The sequence below is a fragment of the Tachypleus tridentatus genome, chromosome 10 (genome assembly GCF_004210375.1).
Source record: "Tachypleus tridentatus isolate NWPU-2018 chromosome 10, ASM421037v1, whole genome shotgun sequence".
Classification (NCBI taxonomy): Eukaryota; Metazoa; Arthropoda; class Merostomata; order Xiphosura; family Limulidae; genus Tachypleus; species Tachypleus tridentatus.
The window spans coordinates 170,596,778-170,613,727 of NC_134834.1; the positions used below are offsets into that span (position 1 = coordinate 170,596,778).

General features: G+C 34.9%; 1 protein-coding gene across 1 annotated transcript in view; it reads left to right on the plus strand.

Moving 5' to 3' along the window:
• Positions 1-15,665: 15,665 nt before the first annotated feature.
• LOC143230900 (uncharacterized) overlaps positions 15,666-16,950 on the plus strand; it is a 101,397-nt gene continuing 100,112 nt past the window's right edge. Inside the window, exon 1 of the mRNA XM_076465200.1 lies at positions 15,666-15,918. Coding sequence (XP_076321315.1) covers positions 15,901-15,918 — 18 coding nt within the window. The 5' untranslated portion in view covers positions 15,666-15,900. The remainder of the gene's footprint in view (positions 15,919-16,950) is intronic.

Here is a 16,950-nt window from a genome sequence, read left to right on the forward strand (position 1 = left end):
TCTGATCTGAAATGTCTTTTTTTTAGCTTACAATACCATATTCACATAAAATAAGACATCATTAATCTTTCTTTTCACACAAAATTCACAGTCTCGTAGTAATCCTGTTAATCAAAGGCCTCATCTAATTATAATGAAATGGTATAAAAGGCATGCATTCATTCAGACTTGATACAAACCACAGTCATCACAGTACTAACATTTTTTTACTGTCGTGTTCAATCAGCATTCATGCAATGACTATAGAAGACAGGATACATCATAATTGTGTCACATATACACTTTGTTTGTTTTTGAATTTCGCGCTAAGCTACTTGAGGGCTATATGCATTAGCCGGTCCTAATTTAGCAGCATAAGACTAGAGGGAAGGCAGCTGGTCATCATCATCCACCGCCAACTCTTTGGCTACTCTTTTACCAACAAATAGTGGGATTAACCGTCACATTATAACGCTCTCACGGCTGAAAGGGTGAGCATTTTGGCCTGACGGGGATTCGAACCTGCGACCCTCAGATTACCAGTCGAACGCCTTAACCCACCAGGCCATGCCGGGCCTATACACTTAGGAACAAAGGGTTCTGAAAAAAAACTTCACATAAGTTATACTAAAGACCGAAATAAAGTATTATTTTATGAAACAAATTCATTAATACATATAACTTATGTTAAACATATATATTTATTTCATTTTAAACGCTTTTCTCTTCAGTTAAAGGCTTTTATTACAATATATTAAACAACTACGGCAAATTTATTAAACTCAGATTATTTAAAGGCATACTAGATAAATAATTAAAACATAACAACAAAATTTTTATTGTTTATTATTATTATTACCAAACTCTGAATTTTCCATGTTTATTCCAGTATTTAATATTTATGTTGCGCCATCTGTTGGTTTGGATTAATAGAAACTTCTGCAAATTTGCGTAAAGAGTGTCGACCACGTTTATGGTCTCGTAACGTTTACATAAATTAGTTACAACCTTTGAAAACGTTTTAAGCTACTGTTTTTGTACACAATGGTTTCATTTACAGACAACTCCATATAAGTAAGTAGTCATGATATTATTTGTGTCAACGGTCCGGCATGGCCAGATGAGTTAAGGCGTTCGAATCCCTGTCACGCCAAACATGCTCGCTCTTTCAGCCGCGTGGGCGTTATAATGCAACGGTCAATCCCATTATTCGTTGGTAAATGAGTAGCCCAAGAGTTGGCGGTGGGTGGTGATGACTAACTGCCTTCCCTCTTGTCTTATACTCCTAAATTAGGAACGGCTAGCGAAGATAGACCTTGAGTAGCTTTGTGCGAAATTGAAAAAAAAAACAAAAACTTGTGTCAATTTAAGTTGCAAGGTCGGTTATGAAATATCTAGAAACTTTACCTGTGAAGTCTTATTCAAGTTCCCACTCAAGGGGAATTCCTGTATGTGACAAGAAAACCTGCAAGGGAGATTCTGCCTGTACAAATTACCTTCTCAGGATTACAAATGTCCATGTACATGTTTGTCGTGTGATCATGATCTCTACATCACACGCCATTTTGACATTAAATTCCTGTAGATAGGAAGCCTTAGTGTGGCACGCGCAGGGTCACTTGGTTGGTCAGTTGTAGAAATGATCACTGAGTGTAGTGTCAGACATCTTCAAAAAGGATTATGGAAAGTTTATCTTGTGCTGGAGCTCGGTTATAATGTATATTAAGTCCTAGAGTTGCTGCTGCACTGTCCTCAACATGTCGAGCTTCTTGCACTCTCCCACAATTCTAAGAATACGTTGTGGGTGGGGAGAAATGACACCAATTTTTATTTTATATCTAATTTCACACATAATCACTAAAATGGTAATTTTATTGGCGATTTTTGCTTCATCTATACGTCATTTTTTTCATCATTTATTCATTATATGGCTGTAGTTTGTGTAAAATGTCATCTTTTATTTGCAAAAAAAAGGCTAGATGGGCTTGCTGGTTACCCTCAATGTGTTACAAATCTTTGATGGTGGATATTCTTGTTGAAACATCTAGATCAAAAGGCAGTGATTTTGTAACACAAAATTCCTGGAAAAGGTTCATACCCAGATTCCTTAGAACACAGTGAAGTTTTTCACGAGGGTGATTTTCATGGCCATTTTTTTTAAGATAGATTTTTATTTTAATAATGGGAAATATCAATTCATCAGGCTTTTTATTTTTATGTTTTCTTCTCTTTGCCTCCCTGTCAACACGAAAATTAATATTTTAATTGTTTTGTGCAGTCATATATCACAAGTCTATTCATAAATGTTACCTATCAGCGATTTTGTCATTGAAAGACCTCTTATATTGGGTTATTCTGTATGTACACGTGTGTGACAATAACAATGATAACACTGTATTTACATATGAGCCTTGCTCTTTAAATTGTCAAAACATTCATCCTTCTTATTTCAGGCCTTGTCCAAAGTGAAAAAATGAAGCACTTTTGAAGTACAGTCGTTTCTGCTATATGTTCTCCTACATTAATTGGATTAGAAATACCTACATTATTTACCCCAAAGGACTTTATCTTTTTCCATGGGCTGTTCAATAGAGAAACCAACCTTTATTCTAATTACTTTGCTTGTTTGCCAAACTCTAAAACTGATATCATCACTCAACAACTTTCTTCTGCATGGTTGTACACAGCCTAAAAGTCGATGATGTGCAAGTTTGCTGTTGGACAATGAATGTGAGGCATACTGAATGACACTTCCAAACTATTCTTAATAAATTATACAAGTTAACCACTGTAAACACTTTTAACTTTCCATCACCTAAAATCGTCTACATCGAGAGGATTACACTCCGATATGTGTATCACGTGAAAGATACAAGAATCCCTATGGTAGCTGAAACAAAGTTATTTGGACTTTTATTTGTGAATAAACCGAATTTCATTCTTCATATCAAGCAACTTAAAACCAAGTGTAAGAAGGTAATTAATATCCTGTACATCATATCTATGTCTCGGGCAGCTAATGGATGTTCTTTGCTCAAAATTTATTGCGACTTCATTCAACAAAGCTGTACTATGGGTCCATGCACTGAAGATGTTGGACACCCTGCATCATAGTGAATCACCACTCTTCTCCAGTCCGGAGTTTGTATACAAAGTATCATGAACTTCAATTTAATCTCCAGTGCTTGGAACTTTCTTTGCAATATGCTCAAAGCTCTATTCACTGCCATGGTAATCTCACCTGATAGTGTGTTTGTATGCCTTGTGGGCTCTGCTATTCGCAAATAAATGGTAATGACCTTTTATCACAATCTATAGCTTTCTTATCGAAATTAAGTTAACTGAAATGTGTGATACCAACAAAAAATATTAGTGAATCCATTGATCAGGACATCCCCTCTTAGCTTGTTATCATCTACACTTGTGTTCCTTCTTTGAGTCACCTGAAGAAGTCGGATACTCCCGAGACTTCCCTTTACTGAAGACTCTTCAACCTTCCCTTTGTTCCCATTTTAACAGATGACTCAAAATCAGATAACTCCTCGGGTTATGCCATCTTTTGCTGCAGCGTATTGTAGTTGCTTTCAGGGTCTTTGAAAGTCCAGGAATCAATTAACTTCAGTTTTCAACTACTTCCCTTAGATATTCAGCTTGGATACTTTTTAACTAATATGTGTATAAATTACAACATTTTAATACAAACTTTCATATTCAACATATCAGCAAAAGGTAAAGTTTACAGACCAAAAAATGTCATTTTATCTTGATATTTATTTATAATACTATTGAAAGTATAAAAACTTGTTTTACTTATATGCGACAATATATATAAATAAAACTTTTTTCTGTAACTCTACTTTGCCAAACACAACATTATTATTATTATTCAATATACTATTAAAATACAGCTCCCAGTAGCTCAGCGGTATGTCTGCGGACCTACAGCGCTAAAAACCGGGTTTCGATACCCGTGGTGGGCAGAGCACAGATAGCCCATTCTGTAACTTAATTGAAAATAACTATTGAAATACAACAATGTATAATTCTAATACTATATTTTCTTTGGAATCATTAATTTAAATGACAATACATTATTCTACTGATGGATTAAACAATTTTTAACAGCACTGTTTATGGACTACTATGCATACTCATACGAAGATTATTTTCGACAAATGAACGTTGTCCTGGCGAGCAGCTACTTAGCAGTTCAATCAACGTTCTAAAGATATTTTCATTATATAAATCTATGTAGTTACAATTTAGGATCGTTCTAGTGGAAAGTTTATTTTTAACATAATTCACGTATATTAAGGTTAAGGAATAGCATATCAAATATTTTACAATACATTTTATTGAATACCATCCAACTCACAAAAGTATTTCAAATGTTCGTCTGAAAGTTATGTTCTCGACATTCTTAACATACAGCATTCTTACATTTCCTTTGAAATATTAAGTCATAACAGGGTTTGTGTTTTGGTATAGTGTTTAAATAAACACACAAACTTTTTTTCTTTTATTCCACAAGAGAACTTAAAGGTATTCAGCTTTCTAACTAAACTTACTACATTGAATATTCTAATTTTCTTTACATGTTGGAAGGCCAGACATTGATTAGAGATATTCTTCGATAAGTAGCAGTGCAGAACTGAGGACTCTCCAAAACCACAATAACTTACAGTAAGGGTTTGATATTTGAGACCATAGCGTTATATTTATCCCATTATTGGTGCTAGTCGTTTTGATTTGTATCATATTTTACGAAAATAAATTTGTGCGTAAAAAACTTTGTCGTAGTTACTATCTTATTTCGATAGGAAAGTTGCAATAAGTAAAAAAACAAATAAACACTAGTATATGACATTTATTTACAAATTTACAAGTGATTAAAGTTTATCCTTATTGGTATATTGAAATATAAACATGTCAGACCATAGCTAATATCATTGTTTGTTGTATTGTACATTAATTGATGCCAATAGATACAAATATTGTGTGCATTAACGGTAGAGATATCATGTAAAAATCTAGCCGCATGGCGTTTCTTGGAAAGAAACATTTCTAAAAAAAACAACACTAATATTGACGTATTTACAAAATTACCGAGTGTTAGTTATTGTATGATAATATTAAGGACATGCTTTAAAATATAATTATTATAATCGTTTATCAATTATATAAATATACATACATATTATACACTCTTAGATATACACGAGCTGCAGTCCAGGTAATATAATATATACATATAATAAACATTTGGAATGTTTAGTATCTATGTATCTCAGGACGAGGGTAGATGGCTTGGTATGGCCAGATGGTTAAGGCACTCGACACGTAATCTGAAGGTCACGAGTTCAAATCCCTGTCACACCAAACATGCTCGCCCTTTCAGCCATGGGAGCGTTATAATATTACATGCAATCCTACTATTCGTTGGCAAAAGAATAACCCAAGAGTTGGCGGAGGGTGGTGATGATTAGCTACCTTCCCTCTAGTCTTACACTGCTAATTTATGGATGGCTAACGTAGATAGTCCTCGTGTAGTTTTGTGCAAAATTCAAAAAGAAACAAACATATTGTGGTTTGAAATGGTGCCTTCTTTTACAGGCACTAGGTTAACATTAAAAAAATTATGACACAATCAGTAAACATACGTTTAAAATAAACATTAATAGTAAATAGTAATCAAAAAGATTTTCAAAATATATATTATTTACTAGCATCACTAAAACGGTTAAAAATACCTTATTTTCCGAATAACGATATTTTAATGTGCAAAAGACCAAACGAGGTGAGAAGTATAATTGATTTATCGCATTTACGCCATGTTCGTGATTTATAGTAGTAAGCAGTTAGACCATGTCGACTTAAAAGTACCGCTTAACATTTACTGAAAATGTTTGTCTGATTTTCAGAAAACACGAAAAAATTAATAAACAGCTGTCTAATAAGAAATAAACCATTCTACGATAAATGACCCATGAACACTGTGTTTATAGTATTCGCAAATCGTCTTACAGTTTATTATTTTAGTTTCTTTACTTTAAAACAAAAACTAAGGTGTATCAATGAACCCCTTAAAAAGAAAATAAAACTAAAACAACTGGTCTGAGTTATTGATATATATAATCTGTTTTTGGGTGTTTTTTGGCAGTTGTCCATAACTTGTTGACTCCTAATCTGAGGGTTGCGGGTTCGAAGCTCCATCCTACCAAACATGCTCGCCTTTTCAGTATTCATTGATAAAAGAGTAGTCCAAGAGTTGACGGTGGGTAGTGATGAATAACTGCCTTCCCTCTAGTCTTTTAACTGTTAAATTAAGGGCAGCTAGGATAAATACCCTTGTGTAGCTATACGCAAAATTCAAACCAAATCAACTGTTATCAGCACAATGAAATGTACCGCCTTCCCTACTTTCGTGTAGAGAAGCGACACCACAAAAGATATTGTTGGATGCAGTGTATGATATTAGAATTAATTTATTCTCGTCAAACTTGGCACAATATGTATAGCATCATTACTGCTTCTAGACATTATATTATTCATCCAGTTATACACAAATAAATATGAAACTACAAGTACTTTAGTATATTAAAATATAATTACATCAGACTATTATTAATTGATTGATTACTTATTTAATTAAATGTAAATTATTAAGTAATTGTTTATCAAACCACTTTTCGAATATTCGTACAAAGCGACTTAAAGGTTTTCTACGCCAGCCATCCTAATTTTGAACTGATAGATTGCAGAGAAAGCGAGAAAGGGAAAGAACTCCCAAGGAATGAAATATGTTACTATGGTATAGTGTTTACAAAGATAAATGTTTGTGATAAAAACGTAGTAAGGACACATATAATAATTATTATTATTTACATTTATTTTAAATTCCTACACTATAACATAGGACAAAATATGTTGTTAAAAAGTTATCTTAAACGCTATTAGAATTTCAAGTATTATTTTGTGATAGAAAACAGAAAAGGTTAAAAGTATATTATTTTTGATAAACAGTTGTTTCTGGATTGGCCAGCAGTATGAATTAATGATATATTTCTTACGGTGAACAGGACACAGATATCCTGTTGTGAAGCTTTGCACTAAACAATTGTCAAATTTGTATACTAATTATTTTATCATGCAACAGTTCCCCGCTGGTACAGCGGTAAGTCTACGGACTTCCACCGCTAAAATCAGGGGGTTCGATTCCCCTCGGTAGACTCAGCAGATAGCCCCAGGTGGCTTTGCTGTAAGAAAACACACACACATTACGCAAAAAATACAAAAATATCTACAGCTAGTTTATGTGTTTATCGTAAGGTGGATTATCATAAAAAGTTAAACAAATTATATTTAAAATCCTATCAGTGTTTCAATATACAAAGTATAAACGCATCCTGTAATTTTTAAGGACATATTTATATAAAGTGACAATAAAATTATGGAAGGACATACAGTTCTCTGCCATACCAAAGTTTAGATATGACTTCTTTTTTTTTAATTTGTTCTCTTTTTTTTTTCTCTCTAGGCCCCGGCATGGCCAGGTGGGTTAAGGCGTTCGACTCGTAATCTGAGGGTCGCGGGTTTAAATCCCGTCGCACCAAACATACTCGCCCTTTTAGCGATGGGGGCATTATAATGTTACGGTCAATCCCCACTATTCGTTGGCAAAAGAGTAACCCAAGAGTGGGTGGTGATGATTAGCTGCCTTCCCTCTAGTCTTACACTGCTAAATTAGGGACGGCTAGCGCAGATAGCCCTTGTGTAGCTTTGTGCAAATTTCAAAAAAAGAAAATTTTCTGTGTGTCTGTGTGTATTGGCTATTTAGAAAATGATTAAAACAAATCGTTACCAGTATCTACATAAATTTTTTACTTATTGTGAATAAGCATTTTGACTCTACGGTGCAACATATTTAATATTTTACCAGGAATAATCAGCTTTGTCGATACAATTTTTATATTAACTTCCGATCAGAGAAAACTATCTACGTAGAACTAAACTAAAAATTATTCTGTTTATGAGTATAGCTAGTTAAAAGACACATTTCTTATTTTTGACTTCTCAAAGAAATATGTGTTTGAGAGTATGTAATAAGTTATACTTATTAACATTTCACGTGCGAGTTGCTTTAAACTTTCTGGTGAAAATAATTCAAAAGTAACCTGATTTTTCCTTTACATTTTTACAAAGTTGAATACTGTGGAATTTGTATGTCACGTTTATAAATGGCTTTAACTGGACTACATTAATGTGTTGTTTTCTCAGTACAAAGTAACGCAATGGATTATTTACACTATTACAGCGGCTAATCAAACTTACAGATTTCAGCGTTCTAAACGCATAAACTTACCGTTGATCCACTTGGCAACGCACTACACTATCGTAAATAATACACTTGTTCTACAACTTCATACTTGAAATAACAGCAACAACAAACGACTCTATCATCTTGAAATGAATCTACAATGTTCTCAACTATCTAACATTTATAATCAACCCTCGAATTTATTAGAAATTTGACGCCCAACTCTAGAATATTTCACGACTACGACCACAAACTCGTTCTCTGATAGGACAGCGGTAATTTTATGGATTTTAACGCTAAAATCCTTGGTTTGATTTCCCGCAGGGAACACAGTAGACAGCCTAATGTGGCTTTTGTCTCAAATGAACAAATATCTTAACTTACTTGATCTTAACGACAAGCTCCCTCTAATTAATATACAAATTAAAATACATAGCTGTTAACAATACATATTCAGAAATTGGTGAAAACATATTTTAATTACATTTATTAATATTCAGAGTTCTGTTACAAATACAGAAATGCTGTAGAAATATGCATTCCTAGTACGCGAACCTCACAAAAGTTCGCACGTACATCAATTTATTAAAAACAAATAATCCATTTATATGTGTCTTTGTACAGAATCCGTCTCCCAAAATTTTCTGGTTTGATTACAGTAAGTTGTGGTATGGTAACTGAAAATTGTCCGACGGTCTACAAGGGTTGTTTTGTACAGAATCCGTCTCCCAATATTTTCTGGTTCGATTACAGTAAGTTGTGGTATGGTAATTGAAAATCGTCCGACGGTCTACAAGGGTTGTTTTGTTTTAGGAAAAAGAAATTAAAAAAAAAATATCCTGATATTACCACGGTTTTATAGACTTTAAGTTCCATGAACCACAGTTAGCTTTTTGTTTGTTTGTTTGTTTGTTTGTTTGGAAATTTCGCACAAAGCTACTCGAGGGCTATCTGTGCTAGCCGTCCCTAATTTAGCAGTGTAAGACTAGAGGGAAGGCAGCTAGTCATCACCACCCACCGCCAACTCTTGGGCTACTCTTTACCAACGAATAGTGGGATTGACCGTCACATTATAACACCCCCACGGCTGGGAGGGCGAGCATGTTTAGCGCGACGCGGGCGCGAACCCGCGACCCTCGGATTACGAGTCGCACGCCTTACGCGCTAGGCCATGCCGGGCCCTACCACAGTTAGCTGACCATTACCGTAATTTTTTTTGCATGGTAACTGGATCGTAGTTGGTAAGTATCGCAGCTACCCTAAAAATCCAATGGAAAGCAAAAACACAGTGCAAACATTACTTGTTAATACGGATTCTAATACATCGAAGAAATAAAAATCAACACAAATTAGAATTCGGTAGAAAAAGTGCCAAACAAGACTATAGTTATGGCCTATCTGCACGGACACCAGTTATGGCCTATCTGCACGGACACCTATGAAAATATTTTGCTTAAATGCAAATACAAATTTAAAGTTTTAATAAAAATTACTAAAAATATTTAGTTTAACTACAACGTTAAGTTTACATCATAACACGTGAGAAATGTAAGGGAGTAAATGCCCCCTCTTGTCCTTCTTGCAGGCGCCCACGCCTATCTGAAATATATCATAATGCCAAAGAAAAAGACCACACAATGAACTGGAAAAATAATAAATAACATAATGGGATATGAACCACTCATGATAAAAAGAAAAACACTCTACATCCATTGTTTTGTTTGTTTTTGAATTTCGCACAAAGCTACACACGGGCTATCTGCGCTAGCCGTCTCTAATTTAGCAGTGTAAGACTAGAGGGAAGGCAGCTAGTCATCATCACCCACCGCCAACTCTTAAGCTACTCTTTTACCAACCAATAGTGGGATTGATCGTACCATTATAACGCCCCCACGGCTGAAAGGGCGAACTTGTTTGGCGCGACGGAAATTCGAACCCTCAACCCTCAGATTAAGAGTCGAATGGCTTAATCCACTTGGCCATACTGATAACATATCCATTCACCTTCACAAGTAAGCAAGGAAAACTCGAATGTCCACCTGAAACATTCAAGAAAGTTGTTGATTCCAGTTCTAACTGGGCAGATCCTAGATGAGCGGTCTTTCTATCCAAAAGACTCAGGATAGAGTTCACGCCCGTAAACAGTTACTTCTGAGAAATTCATGAAAGCGACAGTCGATTAGCAATCAAAATGTGAACATAAACTTCTTGGTACATAGTAATATAAAAGAAAATTAACTAATTAGTGACTGGTGTTAGGTCATATATATAGGCTGTTAACCATAAGATTGATCATTACAATTTATGGTCGCCTCTACATGAGAATGGGATTCTAAAAAAATTTTCATGATACGTTTTCCGTATAAATGTAAAGATAATGATGATATATTTTCACAACTGAATTCAGCATGTAAGTTCCTTACTAGTTATGTACAACTTATTTAATAATTAGAATAAAATAATTCTGTGAGAATTCAAGAAGAAAAAGTGAAAATACATTAAAGAAAATACCTGACCTCAACCACTGTTTTTCAAACCATTTCACTGCTATTAAAGTGTTATTCTTAACATAAATAATCGATATATATACACATCTCACAGTTTTTCATGTTAAGGAATATTTTCTTATCTTTACTTTCCAGAAAGGTTCAAAGAATAATATAACAGGTTACATGTCGTTACGCATTGTTTTCTTCGAGTACACTGCACTACTCGCAGTGACTGCATTAAATTAAATACGCTATTATTTTATCATTTGCCTTGGAAAACATTAGTATCCTACCTGGTTAATTAGACTGAGTCAGTCATAAACATATTCCATTATGGAAGTTGCTGTCCAACCGATTTATCACATCCTTTCTCGCTTCTACTTGCCCTCAAGATACCTACCTTCATGGTTAACTTGATTCCATCTTCCATTCGTGTTCTCCTTTTGAACTTCCCATCAAATAATATTAGAATAGTTCATGCTATTTTTAATGATATAGTCAGAATAGCCACGTTCACTTGCTCACAGACGAAAATAATCCACGCATTTGCTTACATCTTCAGTTTGACAAGACCAACCAACTTCCAGACAATTAAGTTCGAATATGGCTTGAAATGTTTACACAGAAAACTTTATTACAAGTTTAACATAGGATTTTGTCATCATAATTATTTCAATACTCTATAAACTTTGTAGATGACAGTCTATTTACTTCAAGGTTAATGAGATTGGTTTAAACATTTTATCTAGTGACATTCACAAGTCAAAGGGTAAAAGCTAGTTTTGAAATTATGCTATCTTCAGGAAGATTGCCCTTTATAACACCTACACTACAAAACGACACGCTGAACAATTTGTTTGAGGGACACTTCTTAGTCGCCTGACATGGCCAGGTGGTTAAGGCACTCGACTCGTAATCCGAGGGTCGCGGGTTTGAATCCCTGTCGCACCAAACATGCTCGCCCTTTCAGCCGTGGGGGCATTATAATGTTACGGTCAATCCAACTATTCGTTGGTAAAAGTGTAGCCCAAGAGTTGGCGGTGGGTGGTGATGACTAACTGCCTTTCCTCTAGTCTTGCATTGATAAGTTAGGGACGGCTAGCGCAGATAATCCTCGTGTAGCTTTGCGTGAAATTCAAAACAAACCAAACCACTTCTTAGCCAGTTCGCTGATGATGTGGCAGTCTGAAAAAATGCCGCAACACCAACAATAGCAGCCACAAACATCCAACCACAACTAAATAGAATAAGTGAATATCGTCAAAAATATATAATGAAAATAAACACAGTAAAGACACAACTCGTAGTCTTTATGAAATTGACAAAACACAAAAAAAACTACAGCCAGAATTATATATGAATGGCACGTTACTTCAGACTGCCACATCGGCAAAATATTTTAGGCGTAACCTATGATTCAAAATTAACTTGGATTAACCATGTAAACGAAATTAAAAACAAAGTCTGGCGAAGAACCAACTATGCTAGGAGTCTAACTGGCAAGAACAGTGGAGCATATACAGACAACATACTAAAAATCTACAAAGCATATATCAGACTAGTAATAGATTATGTAGCTCCAGCATGGATAACTGTAAGCAATAAAATCATTAAAACTAAACTACAAACAATCCAAAACACACTCCTTACAACAGCGTACAGAGTTCCAAGAACTACATCATCAAAATTCATACATAAATATTCGAACATACCAACCATACCAGATAGACTCCTACATAGTACAATCACGTACTTTGATAAGAATTGGACGAAAAACGAATTACTATGCGAACTAGATAGGTACCTCATACATGATGAAGTTAATCCTAAACATCTCTCCCCAGTCAATTTGTATTTTAAACATAAAAAAATACATATATAATAAAAAATGTATATATATATATAATGACTTTATAAAAAGTGCCACCAACAAACCTGACATCTTTCTGATAGGGCAAAATAATACCCATATATGTATCACAATACACAATACATGGACATTGCCCTGAAAAGGGTCGGAGAAATATTCAGTTTAATGTGACCCAAAAATGAAGTAACTATCAATATCAAATACTGCAAAACCACATAAGCACGGGGAGGAGGAAGAGGTCAAATAGAACCTGACCTTCCAGAGTACGAACATATCATACCGAGAGACAGAGAGTTTAAAAGTATACATTATGAATTTGTACCTGCTTTCAGGGTTACTCTTACCCTAGGGCAATGGTGAAGATTGTTCAGTTAAAAATGATTCAACGCCCTCTTCTTCATAGATTTCTACGCCATTTTACACCCGACTTTGACTTATGAAAATATAACCACTAAAGCCGCCATTCGTGATAAAAATGGATTGTTTTCAAAATTCAAAGCAACCGAATGAGTGAACTGAGTTCTGTTGACGACCCGATTTTTAGCGTTACAAGCCTTCAGGTTTAACGCTGAACCACAGAGGGTCTTTGATTTAAAAATAAAAATAAAATAATTATTTGTCAAGTAAGATTGCTGAATTTTAATCACTTACGGGGGCCTGGCATGGCCTAGCGCGTTAAGGCGTGCGCTTCGTAATCTGAGGGTCGCGGGTTCGCGCCCGATTCGCACCAAACATGCTCGCCCTCCCAGCCGTGGAGGCGTTATAATGTTGCGGTCAATCCCACTATTCGTTGGTAAAAGAGTAGCCCAAGAGTTGGCGGTTGGTGGTGATGACTAGCTGCCTTCTCTCTAGTCTTACACTGCTAAATTAGGGACGGCTAGCACAGATAGCCCTCGAGTAGCTTTGTGCGAAATTCCAAAAACCAAACCAAACCATCACTTACGAAACGAAATTAGGAGCAATCAGGTTGCAAACTAAGAAAGTGTTATTGAATTTTTACAGTAATGCTTTCCCCTACAAAGGGTTCACCATTGAGAGAGAATAAAATCGTCCAACAACATTTTTAATAAGGGATAGTCATATTAGTAACTGCATGCATTATTATAGTATAATAATTAAAATAATTCTGTTGAATCAAAATAACTTGGTCATATTTTGCATTTCATTAATAAATTTTAATAGTTGAAAAACATTAATTAATTTCAAAAATAGAACATAGTAGATGCAACATACTAAGGACTGCAAAAATCGCTAGATCTCTGAGTTCGCGATAACTTTGTTACTCGATGTTCCGAAAAGTAAATTGATTAAAAGCTAATAATAAACTTACGTATATAATAAACTAAAATGAGTTCTTTAAGCTTCATTGTGAAGCTTGGCCAAGATATTGGGGCCGTTTAACAACTTTCTCTCTATCCGCGGAAATCACAAGTTTCGAAATCATTCTTTCAAGATTTTTAACATATGTATTTCTATTATATTTTTATTAAACATGACAAAACATTTCTAGCCAAATTTTAAATTTAGGACAGCTTGAAATTAATCATGAATATAAAATTTTTATTTCTACAGTTCTAGGTAAAAAACAAAAGTTTAAACATCATATATTAATGAAAAAAGAAGTTATGTTTTCTTTAGTGTGACGGTTCTCCAATGGCACAGCGGAATGTTTGCGGATTTACAACGCAAGAAATCGGGTTTCGATACTCGTGGGCAGCAGATCAAAGATAGACCATTGTGTATAACTTTTAACAAACAAAACCTTTTATCTCAGAACGGCTGGTATGGGCATTAACACTTTCACTGATAAGCAGAGAACAACGTTTCGACCTTTCGAGGTCATCTTCAAGTTAACAAAGAGAGAGTTTGCAACTGTCCATTGCCGGGCACGTGTCTTAGGGACGACCCTAATAGACTTTAGGCTTACGACAAGCTTACCTTTACCAAAGGAAGTATAATCCCATATTTTATATTTTATTTCGTGTTCTTTATTTATTGTATTTGTGCCTGATAAGAGGAAGCAGACTCCTAAATTAGTGTCAATTTTAAAATAGGTGTATAATATCGAAATAAGTAGACATACAGCTAAAGAAACATTAATACACTGCTAAATTAGGGACGGCTAGCGCAGATAGCCCCGGGGTAGCTTTGCGTGAAATTCAAAACAAACAAACAAATTTAGCACAAAAGCAATCAGCGATGCAAAACCAGAGGGAAGACAGCTGGTAATCACCACTCAAACAAACAAACTTAACGTTCTCGTTTCTACAAACGTAACATCGACTGCTACAGTTTCAGTTTTACTGATTAATCTAAAATTTGGCCGACGTGTATTATAAATTACCCACTTTTAATTTTGTTGTTGTTAAACGCAAAGTTACACAATGGAATACCTGATGTGTCTTTAGATTTTCTCTGAGTCATTGGGGAACAAGTACTACAAGTGTTTCAAACGTTTAATAGTTTTATATTGATTGTAACACATGTATTTTTTGCACATTTATATGGTTTTCATGTTCATTAGATTTAAGCATTATAAATGTGTTGAAGAAAACGAGGAGTATAACAAGAAATTTAAGGTATTCATTTATTTGAGAATTGTTGTTTCAACGTTTTTACATGGGTTTGTTTTGAATTTCGCGCAAAGCTACAGGAGTGCTATGTGCGCTAGCGGTCTCTAATTTAGCAGTGTAGCAGTTAGTCATCACCACTCACCGCCAACTCTTGGGCTACTCTTTTACCTACGAATAGGGGGATTGACCATTATAACGTCCCCACGGCTGAAAGAGCGAACATATTTGGTGTGACGGGGATTCGAACTCGTAACTCTAGGATTACGAGTCGAGTGCCTTAACCATCTGGCTGTGCCGGACATTTTTGTGCTAATGAGAAACATAAATGATATCTTATACAATAAGTAAAATTTAATCGATTATTATAACTCGCAAATAAAACCGAATTCTATTTTCTCGAATAGTTATTTAAATCAGTTTTGATAACTTTTGACGTTGTTATTTACAGAAATTCCGGTTGGTCCAACCAAAACTTTACATTACATCTTCACACTTTTCCTTTCTTCACCTCTGTCCTGTGCCACGTACAACAACAAACCTGTTTCGCAGTGCAAGTTTTTACAATCCAGCTGGCGAGGCGTCTACTTTCGAACAAGCTTCAGGGTTCCATTTTTCAAGGTCAGAATCAAACCGAGGCTCAACGGCGTGATTAATGAGACGATTCGACGCAACATGGCCCTGGACGGAGAGGTAAGTCTATTTAGATCTGCCCAATATATTTGTCTCTACCTTTTGTTACTTTATTCAAAAAAAATATATATATAAAGTCAGAAATTGAAGTTATTGTTAGATACACTCATTTCAGTATTTTCTAGACGTTATAGCCGTATTTGTATTTAAATATGCTCATCCAAAACCAGCAGACGATTCATTAGCCATCGCGGACGCTCTTCGATTCGTATATACTACACCTAGCGGCTGTCTATCGTGTAAGCGTTAAACTAATTGCTGAAAGTTAAGAACAATCATCTTGCGTTTATAAAATTTGTAGCGTCTGTAAGTGAAACTTTGAGATGTGTTATGAAAATAATTTTAATACACATTTCGATCTTGAAGAACTGTGAATATACCTGTTGTTATTTACCTGTACACTGATATTTCCTCTACCATTATCTGTTTCTTTAGTCTTCTTCCTATAGATGTGCTTTCTTTGCTGAGATAGCAAGTTCCACCAGCTAGGCAGACATTAAGTAACATTGTGGTAATATAAAAGCAGTGTAAAGGTGGCGGTTTACAACTAAATGCTTCAAGACTGATTCAGGATACAAACAGCGATTTTCGAATGGCAAAGATTGTACATTAAAATTCTAAAATATTCCAAGTTGGCTGAAAGAGACTGGCAATTGCTTGGATGCCCCACGTAATAATGGTTGACACGTGTATCCGAAGGAGAGATAACATTTGTAGAATACATTTTCATACAAAGAGATTATTTATTTTAAAGCAAAACCATATTGGGCTGTCTGTAAACCTTCCGTTAACCCAACACTTATAAAGAAAGAATGCTTTTGATACTCGACGACAGCATAGGTAGTTGAGAGTGGATAGAAATCGACCTATTTGATTCTGATTAGGTATTACTTACAACGTACTTTTTAAACCTCATAAGGTTGCGATCCAAAGGACGTAGAAATAAATTTAGTGTGTATTTGCGTGGGAAAATTAATAAATGTAAATCTACGACCAGAACATTTTATTTTTACATTGTAATATACACAATTT